Here is a 14,444-nt window from a genome sequence, read left to right as displayed (position 1 = left end):
CAGGAGAAAAGCTAAGTCAGGGAGGAGTCCCCAGAGTCTCTCTTCTTCTCTGTGTCTCCTTTCCCAGGTCAGATATTTTTATAAAGGGGAAAGAAAATGATGAGAAGGATCCAAAACCTGGGACCAATGAGTCATGGCTCTGCCTATGGCAGGAATCTCTCCTCCAACTGCTCAGAGAAGGTCACTGGCAGTGCTCTACAAGGTGGACAGTGAAGGCATTCCTGGGAATACTGGCCTCCAGAAGAGAACCAGTAAGGACAGGCTGAGGGCAGGGATGAAAGTGCTCTCCATTCATCACTTTCCTGGATCACTGCCTCAGCAAGCATTCAGAAATACACACACACACACTCTCACTCTCTCTCTCTCTCTCTCTCTCTCTCTCTCTCTCTCTCTCTCTCTCTCTCTCTCTCTCTCTCTCTCTCTCTCTCTCTCTCTCTCTCTCTCTCTCTCTCTCTCTCTCTATCTCTGCCTGCAGTCCTAGGCACTGTACAGGGTTGACAGATGCAGAGCCTGTGCTCGGGCAGCTCACCCTCTTGCCCTCTTGTATAATCATGGGCATCTAACAAACCTCCTCAACCACCTCAAAGCTGGGCAGCGGTGTGAAATCCTTGATGCCTGAGGAAGGCTGACAAGCCCTGGAAGCCTTTCCCACACTCATTACACCCATAGGGTTTATTTCCAGCATGAATTCTTTGGTGTCTACTGAGGGCCGAGCAGTAACTAAAGGCTTTACCACACTCGTTGCATTCATATGGTTTTTCTCCAGTGTGAATTCTCTGATGTTGAGAAAGGTATTTGCTCTGGCTGAAAGTTTTCCCACAATCACTGCATCCATAGGGTTTCTCTCCAGAGTGAATTATCTGATGTTTATTCAGGTATATGCTCTGAGTGAAGGCCTTCCCACACTCATGACACTTGTAGGGTTTCTCTCCAGTATGGATTCTCTGATGTACAATAAGGACTGAGGAGTCACTGAAGGCTTTCCCACATTCATGACATTCATAGGGCTTTTCTCCTGTATGAATTCTCTGATGTTTGGTAAGGGATGAACTCTGGCTAAAGGCTTTCCCACAATCGCTGCATTCATAAGGTTTCTCTCCAGTGTGAATTCTCTGGTGTCGAGTGAGCTGTGCAATCTGGTTAAAGGCTTTTCCACATTCGTTACACTCATAGATTTTCTCTCCAGTATGAATTCTCTGATGTTGAGTGAAGTGAGTCCTCCGTCTGAAGGCCTTCCCACATTCACTACACTCATAGGGTTTCTCCCCAGTATGAATTCTCTGGTGTTGAATAAGGGCTGAGCTTTCAGTGAATGCTTTTCCACATTCGACACACTCATAGGGCTTCTCTCCTGTGTGGATTCTTCTATGTTGAATAAGGTGTGTCCTCTGGCTGAATGCTTTTCCACATTCATTGCATATATAAGGTTTTTCTCCAGTGTGAATTCTCTGGTGCTGAACAAGGGTGGAACGGCAACTGAACCCTCTCCCACATGCTTCACACTCATAGGGTTTTTCCCCAGTGTGGATCCTCTGATGTTTGGCAAGGGGTGCGCTCTGGCTGAAGGCCTTGCCACATTGATCGCACTCATAGGGTTTTTCTCCAGTGTGGATTCTCTGGTGTTCAGTAAGGTATATGCTCCGGCTGAAAGTTTTTCCACATGCACTGCATTGATAGGGTTTCTCTCCAGAAGGACTCACATTGTACCGAACATAGGCTGAGTGGTGACTTAGAGATTTTCTATTTTCCCTTGGGTTTTCTCTAGTGTGAACTCTCTGGTGTTGAACCAAGTGTGAGCTTTGATGGAAAACTTTCCCACATACCCTACATGGATAGACTTTCTCTTCAGCATGAGTTTTCTCATGTGCAGTATGGCTTGTGTGGTCCCCCAAAGGTTTCCCAAATTCATTATTCCATGGATAAGGTTTGTGTTCAGAGATCATCGTGTTCTGACAGCCAATAAGGCCTGAGCAATAAGTGAAGGCTTTCCTCACTTCGTTCTGGGGGAAGCTTTTTCTACAGGCATCCCACTCAGGAAGGCTTTCCCTTGCAGGGAATGTGGTGCTCACACCATATCTGTCCTTTGTGGGCATGTTTTCAGAGAGGATTACTTCCATCACCTGTCTGTCCTCGCTCCCTGGCTTGCTCTCAAACCTGCCTATGGAGGTCCAGGCTCCTCTCAGTGTCCTGTCCCTTGCTGGCTGGAAGGAGGCTTCTTGGGCTGTGTCCTGCTTTGGGCTTAAAGCCTCTGGCTTAGTCTTCCCATCTGAAAGAAATTTATGAAACCCTCAAATGACCCATTTGTGGTCAGAGAAGAAAAACTCCCAAGTGGATAAAATCATCATCAGTGCCACCAGCAGTGGCATGGCTTAGGGGGCCTCCTGTCAGCCACAGACTATGGAAAGAGAAGAGCAGGGAAGGAGAAAAGGAAGAACAGACAAGACAGGGGAGTTATATGGCACAGGCTGGGATCAGGGCAGCAGGGGAGGGGCCAGGGGGTAGGGAGGGCAGGGGTGGGAGAGAGGGAGGGGAGATGGAGGAGGGGCAAGGGGTGGGCAAAAGGGGCAGCCCCAAGCTCCTTCAGAACTTCCCTCGGGGCCACTTCCTCCAGGATGCCTCCCTGACTCTCCTGAATAAAGGTCTCTCTCCCATCACACCTCTGACACACTACCTGGTGCAGTGTTTATTTTGGAGAGTATTTCAGTCTGAGCTCACACAGGCAAGGCCCCAGGGCCAGCAAGCACAGGGCCATGTTTGCCAAACCACAGAATTTCTTAGCAGGGGAGCTCCTCCCGAGGAAAGCCCAGCTTTGGGAGGGTGCACCTTGCAGTGGGCCCTGGGGGAGTGGGAGGGGAGTCTAGCTCTAAAAGGCTACAACAAACACCAGGCCTGCAGTTAGGAAGGCCTACATGGGGTGACAGCCACAGGAGTGGAGAGAAATGGACTATTTCCAGGAGACCCCACTGAGAACGAACTGACAGATGTTGGGAGACAGGACATGGGGTGAAGGAGAAGAGTGGCTCTGGCGTCTCAGGCTTGGGAAGCCCACAATACTCCTGGCAGAAAGGGGCAGCTTGGAGGGGACTTGGTGAACAATGAGCTGCAGGGGAAGTGGAGACATCCTAGTAGAGCTGGCCAGGGGGGCAGGATGGGGGAAGAGATAGGGGCTAGAGGTCAAAGGTCAAGTCTGGAGCTTACCAGCCTAAAAGGAGGGCATGAGCCCTGAGGTAAGTGGCCACAGAGAAGAGCAGGAGGTGGGGGGGGGGGGGGGGGAGGAGGAGGAGACAGGGGGAGGGGAAAGAGGAGGAGGATCCTCAGGAAGGAGAGAGGACAGCTGGAGGCCTAGAGGAGCTTCAGCACAGAGAGCTTGAGGAGGGACCACAAGATACTTCCCTGGCCTGGCCCAAGGTTCCCAAGGGGCAATGGGACAGAGCCAGAGTCTGGCCCAGCTGCACCAGACTGACAGGGGGCCCCTGCTGGGCTCCGATGGAAAGGAGACCCACAGTGGGCAGGCAAGAGGGCAACAGAGCCCACAGGGAACCACCCTAGCGAGGCAGATACTCCCCCACCCTCCCTCCCCCCCCCCCACCCCCCGGGGTTACTGAGGAAGAAACCAAGATTTGGAGGCAGTGGACATGGCTGCAGGCACCCCAGCTGCCTCTCAAAGCTCTGGGGTGATGGATCCTGAGCCTGAGCTGGAGAGGATGGGCCTCAGACATCCCTGGCCCACCTTCTCCTCCCAGGGACCCTGCTCGGGGGACCCTCACTCACCAGCTCCCTCCACAACCCACAGCATGTCCACTTGTTCCAAATGGCAGATGGTGTCATGGGCAGGAACTGGAATCCCTGCTTGGGGAGAGAGAAACAGGCCATGGCTGCTTGTGCCGGGAGGTCGACTCCTCCCTGCGTTCAAGCCCAGCCCTGGACAGTGGGCAGCCTCCTCAGGGTAGGGGGGAGCAGCCACTGCCTCCCCCAGAGGCCCCCCACAATCAGGAAGCCCTTCCTCCTGGGCCCTGCACGGTCCCTGGTCTAACCTTGGCCCTAGTGGGAAGGCCCCTGGCCCTGGTAGGAATGCCCCCACCCTGGTGGGAAGGCCCCTGGCTCTAGTGGGTGTGTTGGCAAACAAAATGGGTTCTTAGCACTCAGTTCAACCAAGTGCCCTTGAAGAGTTTGGCCTTTGTTTCCTTGATTAGATTGAGAGTCCTTGGTGACCTCCTTGCCTCAGGGGAGGGCCTAATTTACACATGAGTTTGAGTGACATGTTTGGGACATCAGAGGCTTTTAGATCATGTGGGTTTAAGTCACCTCTTTGTGACAATTCTAGGTCATGTGGGTGAGTCGCATGTGTGACTCACCCCTGACCCTGAAAAAGATATAAAACCAGGGGTTGGCTTTCTCTTTTTTGGAGCTCTTACCCACAGCAGTGGTGGCGCTCATGACTCTGGGCCAGCCCTTGTTATGAACTCAGATGTTGGTAAGTATGAATTGTATTTGGTCTGTCTGTCAATGTCTGTAATTTGTTTGTATTTGCTCCAAAATTCAGGGTGCTGGCTTTTTCCCCTGAACTAAGTGGACGGTATTTGTATGCTGGATTAAAGTAAACTTGTCAACCCTTTAACATTGCTTTCCTTAGTAAAGCAGATCAAAAGAACCTGGGCTTTTGCAGCATGCTGGTAGCATGCTTGTTCTTGGGCTTGTGTTGGTCTTTCACCCCCACAGCAGCTGCTAGCTAAATTGTTGAAACAGTGGGAATGCCCCCTGCCCCAGTGGGAAGGCCCCCGGCCCTGGTGGGAACACTCCATGGCTGGGGGGGCCGCTCCTAGCCTATGGGGACAATGGAGGAGTCAGCCATGTTTTCTTCCCCAAAGCTCAGGTTCCCTGGCCCCTGAGTTCCACCCCCCAATACCCTACAGCATCTGAGGTCTCTGCAGTGAGTGTTGCTATCAGGATAATTCATGGGGGCCTCCTTACCCAGGGAGACCAGGTTCCGGTAGGTCTCCAGCATCACGTCCCGGTACAGCTGCTTCTGGGAGGGGCCCAGCTGCCCCCACTCCTCAGGTGTGAAGTCCACAGCCACATCCCTGAAGGTCACAGGCTCCTGAAACATGGAGCACAAGCCTGCTAGCTGGAGGACCCTGCTGGGTAGGGTAGGGAGCCACAAAGGGCCTTTGGATGGGAAAGTGAACCCCCAAGCAGCCTTGGCTGTGACCTTGGGGCGAGGCCAGGGTGATGGGTAGCCCCCAAACCAGCAAGCCCAATTTGAGTGAAGTCAGGGAGCAGGAGAGCCATGGCTTCGGGTGCAGAGAGGCTAGGCTTCACTGCTGGCTCCCCTCTAGCTCCCTAAGCCCAGGATCTAGGCTTGCTCCCTCTCTGGGGCCCATGGAGGGGGCAGGCAAGAGATGGACTGGGCTGTGGGACTCTCGTCCTGAGGCCCACCCTTGGGATGTCCTTTGACAAATGTTTCCAAAGACTGAAAGTTTGGATTGTTAGGCCTTGAGTGCAGAGTCAGAGGCCCTGGGTTTGATGCCAGTCTGACACTGCCATCTTGCATAGTGGGGGGAGTCAGCTGGCATGGGAGATGGAGCACTGGCCTGCAGTCAGGAAGCCCCCAGTTCAAATTCAGGCTCAGACACAGGGATGACCCTGGGCAAGTCTCAGCTTCCTTATAAGTGTTCGCCTCCCAGGGTGGCTGTAGGAATCCCATGAGATACTGAGCACCAAACCCCCTGCAAACACTGAAGCCACCTCGGCACCTCTTCCGCTGAGGGAGGGGGTGGCTACCTAGCTCAATGACCTCTAAAGTCCCACCCTTCCAGGGCCCCTGTGATTCCCCCCCCCTCCCGCCCCGGGAGGCCAGGGGGTATTCCCTCCACCACCACGCAGTCATCTCTTGACGTGAGTGGATCCAGTCCTGCACCTGCCGAGGGAGGGAGCACACGAGGGGACAAGCGCCACACTCAAGGATCACCACAGAGCCCTCTTCACACTCCGCTCGGAGCTCGAGTGAACACAGTATTTGGTGAGGGCACAAAGACAAAAATCCCAACAGCGCCTGCCTTCGGGGAGCTTATCTTCTTTCTACTGGGGGGGAGGAGTAGCGGAGGGCCACAGAAAAGCAAACACAAAAGATACAAAATAGCAGGTGGGCAGGGTAGCACTATCCCCTGGAGGCACCTTGGAGGGGAGGGGGGAATGAGGGCCAGGGGTCTGGAGAGGTCAGAGGAGCCCAGCTTCAAGGAGGAGTGTCCAGAGGGGAGTTGCCCCGGGCAGCCTAACTCCAGGGTCACCTCCTGGCTCAGTTTCTTCCACTGAAAAACGGGATGGCAGAAGCTGTGAGGAAATCTGACCCTCACCTCAAACAACAGGATGAACCAGCTCCTGGGCGGGAGTGGGGGGGGGGGGCCTTCAGAAACCTTGCTCCACAGCCCAACCCCCCCCATAGGGAGGCCCCTCTGGGGCCACAAGGTCCCAGCAGAGCCTGGCTAGAGCCACCCTGCCTGGGAGGCCCATCTTGCTTTGCCCCCCACCAAGGTTGGTGACCTAGCTCTACAGCCCAACCCCACCCCACCTCCCTCTGGGCACTGGCTGCAAACACTACTGTTAAACCTGAAAATTTGGTTGAAGGAAACAACAGAGCTAGGTGATAGAAAAATCCATGTTGTTTATTATTTTCCCTTAAAGCATAGCGGAGCTAGCTTACTTGTACGTACAAGGAGTCAGAGTATAAACTCTGGCTGCCTGAACAAAGCAATGAGAAAACTTATATACGTTATTTTAGCAGAGCTAGCAAGCCTGTATGACCTCATTTTTATGACCCCCATGTATGTTTAACCATGATACAAGAAGAGGATTTTCCTTAATGGAATAGATTGTAAATACAACAAATTAGATAGTTGTCAAAGTGTCAGTTGGATTTACAACCCCAGGATCTCTGTGTTTAATTGGCCATTAACATTCCACAACATAGTATATGCCCATGAAATATTAGGATAAGGAAAAGTCACATAATTCAAGATAGTGTCTGGGCTCAAGGTTTTCACCCTTAATGGCCATGGACAGAGCAAGAAATGCTCCATCTGGATTTGTTGATACAAGATAGAGATTTCTCTGAGCTTACTCAGAGAACAAAGAGACTGTTAGGATCAGGCTTTTCTTCTGGTTAAGTAGTTCAGGCCCTGAGTCTTATTGAAATTACAAAAATGATATAAAATAGCATAATATTTTCCACACTGCCCAGATCAAACACATTGGCTCAGGCAGTGGGGGGGTTGGGGGGGGGAGAGTTAGAGGCAGAAGTGAAAATAGGGGGCCTCAGATGTCTGGAGGAGCATGGGGAGTGAAGTGGGGGAACAACAGGGGAGCTCTGGGCACAGAGGCCCACACAACTGCCTCCTGAGAATGACCTGGGGCATCTGGAAGCCAAGAGGAAATCCAGACTCACCTGGCATCCTGAAGCCATCCCTCCAGTGCTGAGCTCCCTCCTGAGCCAGGGGATGAGCTGGAAGAGCAAGACAGCCAGTGTCCCAGTCTGCCCTGCCCCATCCTCATCCCTAAGGGGGGAAAGGGAGAACCTCCCCTAGCCATCAGATTCCAGCCTCCCTCCTCTTCCCCCCATTCCCCAATCCCCAAGGGGGGAAGAGCCATCTCCCCTAGACATCCCTCCTCTTCCTCCCCCTGCCCCCCTACTTGAGGCATCTCTGAGAGAGGGGTTCCTTTTTTGACAAGACTGCTGGAAAAGTTGGGTAGAAATTCATTGGGAGCATTTCCCACCACAATGGGGCCCCAGGAGGGCCTGGGGGGAAATGACCTGAACACTGAGCTCACACCATGAAAAATGAGGAGAGGGGGATTGGGAGGATTCTGAGGCAACCAAGTACTAATGGATAAAACTTCTGTACAAATTAAGTAGGTGAAGATAGAGTCAGAAGAAGGGAAACTATGTCCCCAAAGACCTCCGCTTAATGTCCGGCAAGTGAGAGAGCAGGAGGTGGAAGCTGCAGAGGAAGGACGAGTCCTCACCAGAGCTCTCTGCAGCCTCCAGCACCCAGCTCTTTGACCTCCTCTCTCCAGTTACTAACTGCAGCCGTCCAAACACATGCTGCTCCCCTCCATTTAAAATGATACTATGCAAAACCAAATCCAGGCACTCCCCCTCCTCCATGATCCTTAGTGGCTCTGTAGTACTTCCCAAGTGAGGGCAAACTCCCGAGTTCTTTCCAGCCTGATCTCGTTAACCTCTCCATTGACCATCTCTGCTCAGGCTGTTCCCCAGGCTGGAATGCCCTGACTCTCCTCCTGGTCTTATAGAGCCCAGCCTCAGTGGCCTCTCCTCCAGGAAACATCTCTAAGCACCTTCCAAGATGACTCAAGGGTCTCCATCAGCTCCACAGCTCCTGCTAGATCTTATAAGGTTAGGCTAGGATCTCTAAGCTTGAGCCCAAGGGGCACCTGGTGATGCACTGGATGCACCCTAGGCCTAGAGTCAGGAAGGCCTCAGATACTTCCTACCTCATCACCTCACCTGTAAAATGGGGCTCATGACAGCCCTGCCTCTTGGACTGCTGGGTAAAACGAAACGATGTTTGTAAAGCGCTAGATAAGTCTCCACTATTATTATCAGCGTTATTAATTACACTTTGAGGATTCCCGAGCGCTTTGCAGCTATAGAGCCTAAGACAGTATGGCCTCAGGATTTCTAAGCACCCCCAACACCGGAGGATCTCTAAGCCCTTTCCAGCTATGGAGCCCATGACCCATCCTCCTCCCCTGCCCAGCAGGGGCCGCTGTGGAGCCAGACTCACCCCCCGCACCGCGTGCGCGGAGCCAGACAAAGCCAGAGACACTGGGGCCTCGAGTCAGAGTGCGCCTGCGCCACGTCCATGCGCGGTGGGTCTAGGACTACGAGTCCCACAATGCACCAGAATGACGCCTGCGCATCGAAAGCCACAGCGTACAATTCCCACAGCGCCTCCGTAGATGGCGTTAGTTCCACTGCGGCCGCCGAGGCCCTCGTCGCTGTAGAGAGGCCCTTGCCCAAGGTCAAGTGGGGTCGGTATCCGAGTCGAACCTAGAGCGCCGCGGGCCGTGCTCCCAATCCGAGAGGGGCGGCAGGTGGGTCCGAGTCGGACTGAAATCGCTTCTCAAGCCTCGGCCCGGACCCGGCCTCGACCCCTACAGAGACCGCGGGAGCCGAGCCCCCGCCGCTAGGGCCGCTGGGAAATTGAGTCCAGCCCAGCGGCCACCACCGCGGGTTCGCGAGTGCGCACGCGCATCCGCCGGTGAGTTGAGGACTTGCCCCAAAGGCTGCCCGGGCGCAGGCGCAGGCCCCGGGGCTTGTGGCAACTACTCAGCCCGATTCCACCGCCTCTCTTGTGCGCAGGCGCACCGCGTTTTACGCGTCCTGCTTTGTCCGCCTCCGCGCGGCCGCGTCGGTGGGAGGGGCGGGGGGGGCACGCGTGGAGTCCGGGCCGGTGGCGCCCGGGAGGGGGACCAGGACGGGGAGAGGGAGGGGTCAGGGGTCATCCAGCGCCGGAGTGAAGGAGGGAGGAGAAGGAGGACCGTGCGTTTCTTTGCCTACGGGTGGGGCTGCAGAGGTTCGCGGTTTCCATGGTAACAGTGGGGCGGGGCAGGCCTGAGGGCGTGGCTTCCGGCCTAGCTGGGTTGGGAACAACCCGCTTAGAGATCCTGGAGGCGGGGTCTCTGGGGCGGAGAGAGGGGAACAGCCCCCACTCTCCCAGGCTCCCACGGGTGAGGGACTCAGCAGGCGCTTTGCCCTCATGATCCCCACAGTGCAGAGGAGGAAACTGAGGCAGGCTTCGGATTGAGGCCCCTTACCCCCTCAGCCACCCCTGGCCAGGGTCTGGACTCCTGTGCATTGGGCACTCCAGGCCCCCCTCCCCCAGCATACAGTAGGTGCATAATAAAGGCCCCGAGCGGAGTCCCAGGGAGCCGTGGGAGATTCCTGGGCAATCATGGGGGGAGGAGTACGTTGGGTGTTGTGGGGCCTCCGTTTTAAGTCCCGCTAAAGGAAACCTCAAACACAGATGCAGCTATTTCTTAAAAGTTCGGTCAGTCAATAAGCTTTCATTTAGTGATCTCCTGCTGTGTATCTGGGGGTGTGGCAGGGCCCAGGGACCGTTGGGAGCCGCTGGAGTGCATGGAGTGGGGGGCCATCAAGGACGGCCTCCTTCCTCCTGAGGGTCCAGGAAGCCCAGCTAGAGGGGTGGGGACGGAAGATGGAGGCCCCCCATCTGGCCACCCCCAGAGAGTCCGCACCACAGGCCCCCAGCAGACGCCCCCCACGGTTCCTGGCAGGGTGCTGGATATGGGGGGGATGGGACACAAGTCTGAGAATGGATTGATCCCTGCTCTGATGAGGGAGGCGGGGAGGGGGAAGAGGTGGGGCTGGCCTGGCCTAGTGGGCTCCCCAGAATCAGTTGTGGGCCTTGGCTTAGGAGAAGGGCGCTGGGAGCTGGGAGTGGCACAGACAGCAGGTGGGCAAAGGCGGGCACACAGGACCAGAATTGTCTCTAGGAAGGAACAGAGAGGAGGCCTTTTTGACTGGGTTGCTGAGACTCGCAGGGAGCCTCACTTAATGAGACTGAAAAGGATTGATTAAGTAGGGCCTTAAAGCCATGGCCAAATCTGCATTTGGGAAAATCCCTCTGGTAGCAACACAAAGGCTTAACTGACCTGGGAAGAGACTGGCAGAGAGGTGCCTTGGGTCTAAGGTGGTGTAGAGAGGAGGAAGCCAAGGGACAGGTGTGCACGTCAGGTAGTCTGTGATGCTGCAGGGTTATGAGCCTGGGAGGCTGGAAGGGTGAGGGAGCCTCCAGGACATCCAGCTTGGAATGTCCAGTAAGCACTTGGTGATATGGGATAGAAGGTCCAGGAAGAGACTGAGGCTGGATAGATAGACCTGGGAGTCCTCTGCAAAGGGATGACTGGTTCACCCCATGGGAGCTTGAGGAACACCCACAGCTGGGGTGGTCCTTGGGGATACCAAAGCAGAAGGATACATACCACAAGAGATGACCATTCAATTGGACATTTATAGAGATAGGTTTTTTTGTTTCTTTCAGACTGGGTGGCTAACAAGTCAGCTGGAAAGCAGGGTGTTGCTGAAGAAAGATCTTCTCAGACAGAGATAATGGAAAGATTCCCAAGGGACATTTCCTTGGACTCCAAAGTGGGAGAAGCCAAGAGGGAAAAGAGAGGAAAGCAAGAGACCCATTTAAGCTCCCCTGAAACCACAGCTGAGGACAATGGCCGCAAGCACAATGAGAGCAAGAATTCCATAAGTACAAAGTCAGTCTTGGTTCCAAGAGTCAGAGGACCTATGGAGCTGAGACCCCCGAAGCCTGATCCACGTGGGAAAAGTTTAAAACAGAATTCAAACCCAATCAAACCAGAGGGAATTTGTGAAGAGAACAAGCCTTGGAAATGTAATGAATGTGGGAAAGCCTTCAGCTACTGCTCAGCCTTTATTCTTCACCAGAGGGTTCATACTGGGGAGAAGCCCTATGCATGTAAAGAATGTGGGAAAGCCTTTAGCCAGAGCATACACCTTACCCTGCATCAGAGAATTCACACTGGGGAGAAGCCCTATGAATGTAATGAGTGTGGAAAAGCCTTCAGCCAGGGTTCCTATCTCATTTCACATTGGAAAACACACACTGGAGAGAAACCCTATAAATGTAATGACTGTGGGAAAGCCTTCACAAGAATTTCACATCTTACACAGCATCAAAGGACCCACACTGGGGAGAAGCCCTACAAATGCAATGAATGTGGGAAATCCTTTAGGAATCGTTCATCCTTAATAGAACATCAAAGAATTCACACTGGAGAGAAACCCTATGAGTGTACTGAATGTGAGAAGTCCTTTCGTTTCTCTTCAGCACTAATTAGACATCAGCGAATTCATACAGAAGAGAAACCCTACAAATGTTGTGAATGTGGGAAAGCCTTTACCCAGATTTCACACCTTACTCAACACCAAAGAATTCATACAGGAGAGAAACCCTATAAATGTAATGAGTGTGGTACCACCTTCAGTCAAAGTTCATCCCTTATTGAACATCAGAGAATTCATACAGGAGAGAAACCTTATAAATGCAATGAATGTGGAAAAGCTTTCACTCAGATTTCACATCTTATTCAGCATCAAAGGATTCATACTGGGGAGAAACCTTACAAATGTAATGAATGTGGGAAAGCCTTCAGTAATCGTTCACACCTTATTCAACATCATTTAATTCATACTGGAGAAAAACCTTATAAATGTATTGAATGTGGGACAACTTTCAGTCATGGCTCATCCCTTATTGAACATCAGAAAATTCATACTGGAGAAAAACCCTATAAATGTAATGAATGTGGGAAGGCCTTCAGCCAGGGCTCATCCTTGACTCTACATCAGAGGACTCACACTGGGGAAAAACCATATAAATGTAATGAATGTGGGAAATCATTTAGTAACCGTTCATACCTTATTCAACATCATATAATTCACACCGGAGAAAAACCCTATGAATGTAATGAGTGTGGGAAGGCCTTCAGTTTCTCCTCAGCACTTATTCGACACCAGAGAACACACACTGAAGAGAAACCCTATAAGTGTAGTGAATGTGGGAAAGCCTACAGTCAAATTTTACTCCTTACTCAGCATCAGAGCATTCATAGTGAGGAAAAACCATGTTCACTTAATGACTGTGGCAAAAGCTTCAGCCACAGTTCAATACCTGTTGAGCCTCAGTCACTTGTAAGTGGAAAGAAAATATCAATGTGATTCATTCACCTAGCAGACATTAAGTGCCAGGCACCTTGGTAGGCACTAGATGGGGTTAGGAAAAATCTGCTTTGTCTTTGTGGAGTTCATATTCGTCTGGCTCACCTTGACTTAGAGCAGTATTGAATTGACTCTGGGACATCACGCCGAGTAAAAGAGCTCAAGAGTGCAGGCCTCTTGGAGGTGGTGTGGGTCCATAGGGCATCTTAGAAACTCTTCTGGGAGGAGATGGCTATGGAGAATCAATCGAATTCTGTGATTGGCAAAACTGATTTCCTTAGAGGGTTGCAAGAGAAAAGCAGAAAGGCAAAGTAACGTGAGCTGAGCTGGGCTGATTGGAATGTTACATCTCGGACAGAGGAAGAGGCCCTGGCGAGGCTGAATGGGACTCTTTGTTGCTCTAGCTCACCTATTTAAGTGGGACTTTTTTCCCCATAAATAACTACATTTCTTTATTAAAGCACTGGTAAGACATAGAAAGCAGAATAATCAAACTTACAGTTGCCACAAAGGAGGAAGGAGAGCTAATCCTGCAGGTCTCAACATGGAGCAGTAAATGATGTCTGGTGCTTTGGAAAGCACAGAGTTTGGGCTCAGGTCCCACTGGGACATTTGTCATGTGGCCACTTTGCGTCTCAGTGTCCTCCTCCACTTGCCCTGCCTACCTCACAGGGCTGTTGTGAGGAAATGTTCTACAAATGGTAAAGTGCAAGATAACTGGAAACCATTAGGCTGTGTCCTTATGTTAAGAGTCTGAAAGGTTCCACTAAAACAAGGGGGATTCGGGTCCCACTGTCTATCCAGGTTCAGAACGGGGCAGCCACAGGTGGGCAGAGCGGAGGCCCCAGTGATGGAACTGAGACGGACAGCTAGAGCTCCCCTCAGCCCTCAGGTCCTGGCTGAGCCCTGCCCTGGGAAGAATGATTCCAGGAGCTGGGCATGTTATTTAGCCTGAAGAAAAGAGGGGAGTGACATCCAGTCCCTGAAGGACCGTGGTCCTCAGCCGTTAGCCCAGGGGCCAAGAGCTCCCTCATAGGCCCTCCCTCCATCTCTGGAGGGCTGCCAGAGAAATCAGGAAAGGTAAAGCAATGTGGACCCAGAGCTCTCATTCTTAGTCTTTCCCAAAACCTAGATCAGAGTTCTTGGTTTTCAAATCCCCATCCACATCGAGGCCAGGTGATGTCAGTGACCTCAATCTGCAGCCCCCCCAACCCCGACCTCCCTGGTCCCCTGGGCCATCCCCCTGTGTCCTCTGTGGCAGTTGCTGAGTGACCCAGGAAGTCTCCACTAACTGAAGACAGCAGAGGTGCTTGTTCTCCCTTGGACCATGTGGGGAAATGGGCACTGGCACCCAGATTTAGGGAGGAGAAAGATTTAGGGTTGGGAAAGACCTGACCTTGGAGTCTGGCCACCTCAGTGGGATCACCCCACCCAGTGAGCTCCAGCAAGAGCTCAGTTGGGTCAGCCCCTCAATTTCAGACCACTTCATTGTTGATGAAATTCAAAAGGATTAGATGACAGTGAGATCTCAGGGGTTGCTTCTGTGATCTGAGTTTTGCAAAGAAACCCTCTAAATGCAGTAGGCCAGCACTTCCTTGGGGGGTGGAGTGAGGCATGGGGAGGAGAGGAGAGTTGCCCCAACTTGGGGCATCTT

General features: G+C 52.7%; 1 protein-coding gene and 1 pseudogene across 1 annotated transcript; one reads left to right on the top strand and one right to left on the bottom strand.

Moving 5' to 3' along the window:
* Window positions 1-581: 581 nt before the first annotated feature.
* LOC118835921 overlaps window positions 582-14,444 on the bottom strand; it is an 82,769-nt pseudogene continuing 68,906 nt past the window's right edge.
* LOC118835909 (zinc finger protein 835-like) lies at window positions 8,962-13,511 on the top strand. Its single transcript, XM_036743206.1, has 2 exons — window positions 8,962-9,278; window positions 11,082-13,511. The coding sequence occupies exon 2, from the start codon at window positions 11,150-11,152 to the stop codon at window positions 12,788-12,790; it is 1,641 nt and encodes a 546-aa protein (XP_036599101.1). The 5' UTR covers window positions 8,962-9,278; window positions 11,082-11,149; the 3' UTR covers window positions 12,791-13,511.

The sequence above is a fragment of the Trichosurus vulpecula genome, chromosome 2 (assembly GCF_011100635.1).
Source record: "Trichosurus vulpecula isolate mTriVul1 chromosome 2, mTriVul1.pri, whole genome shotgun sequence".
In the NCBI taxonomy this organism is placed as follows: Eukaryota; Metazoa; Chordata; class Mammalia; order Diprotodontia; family Phalangeridae; genus Trichosurus; species Trichosurus vulpecula.
The sequence above is the reverse complement of the archived record's forward strand: the minus strand, read 5'-3'. Positions and strand labels throughout refer to the sequence as shown.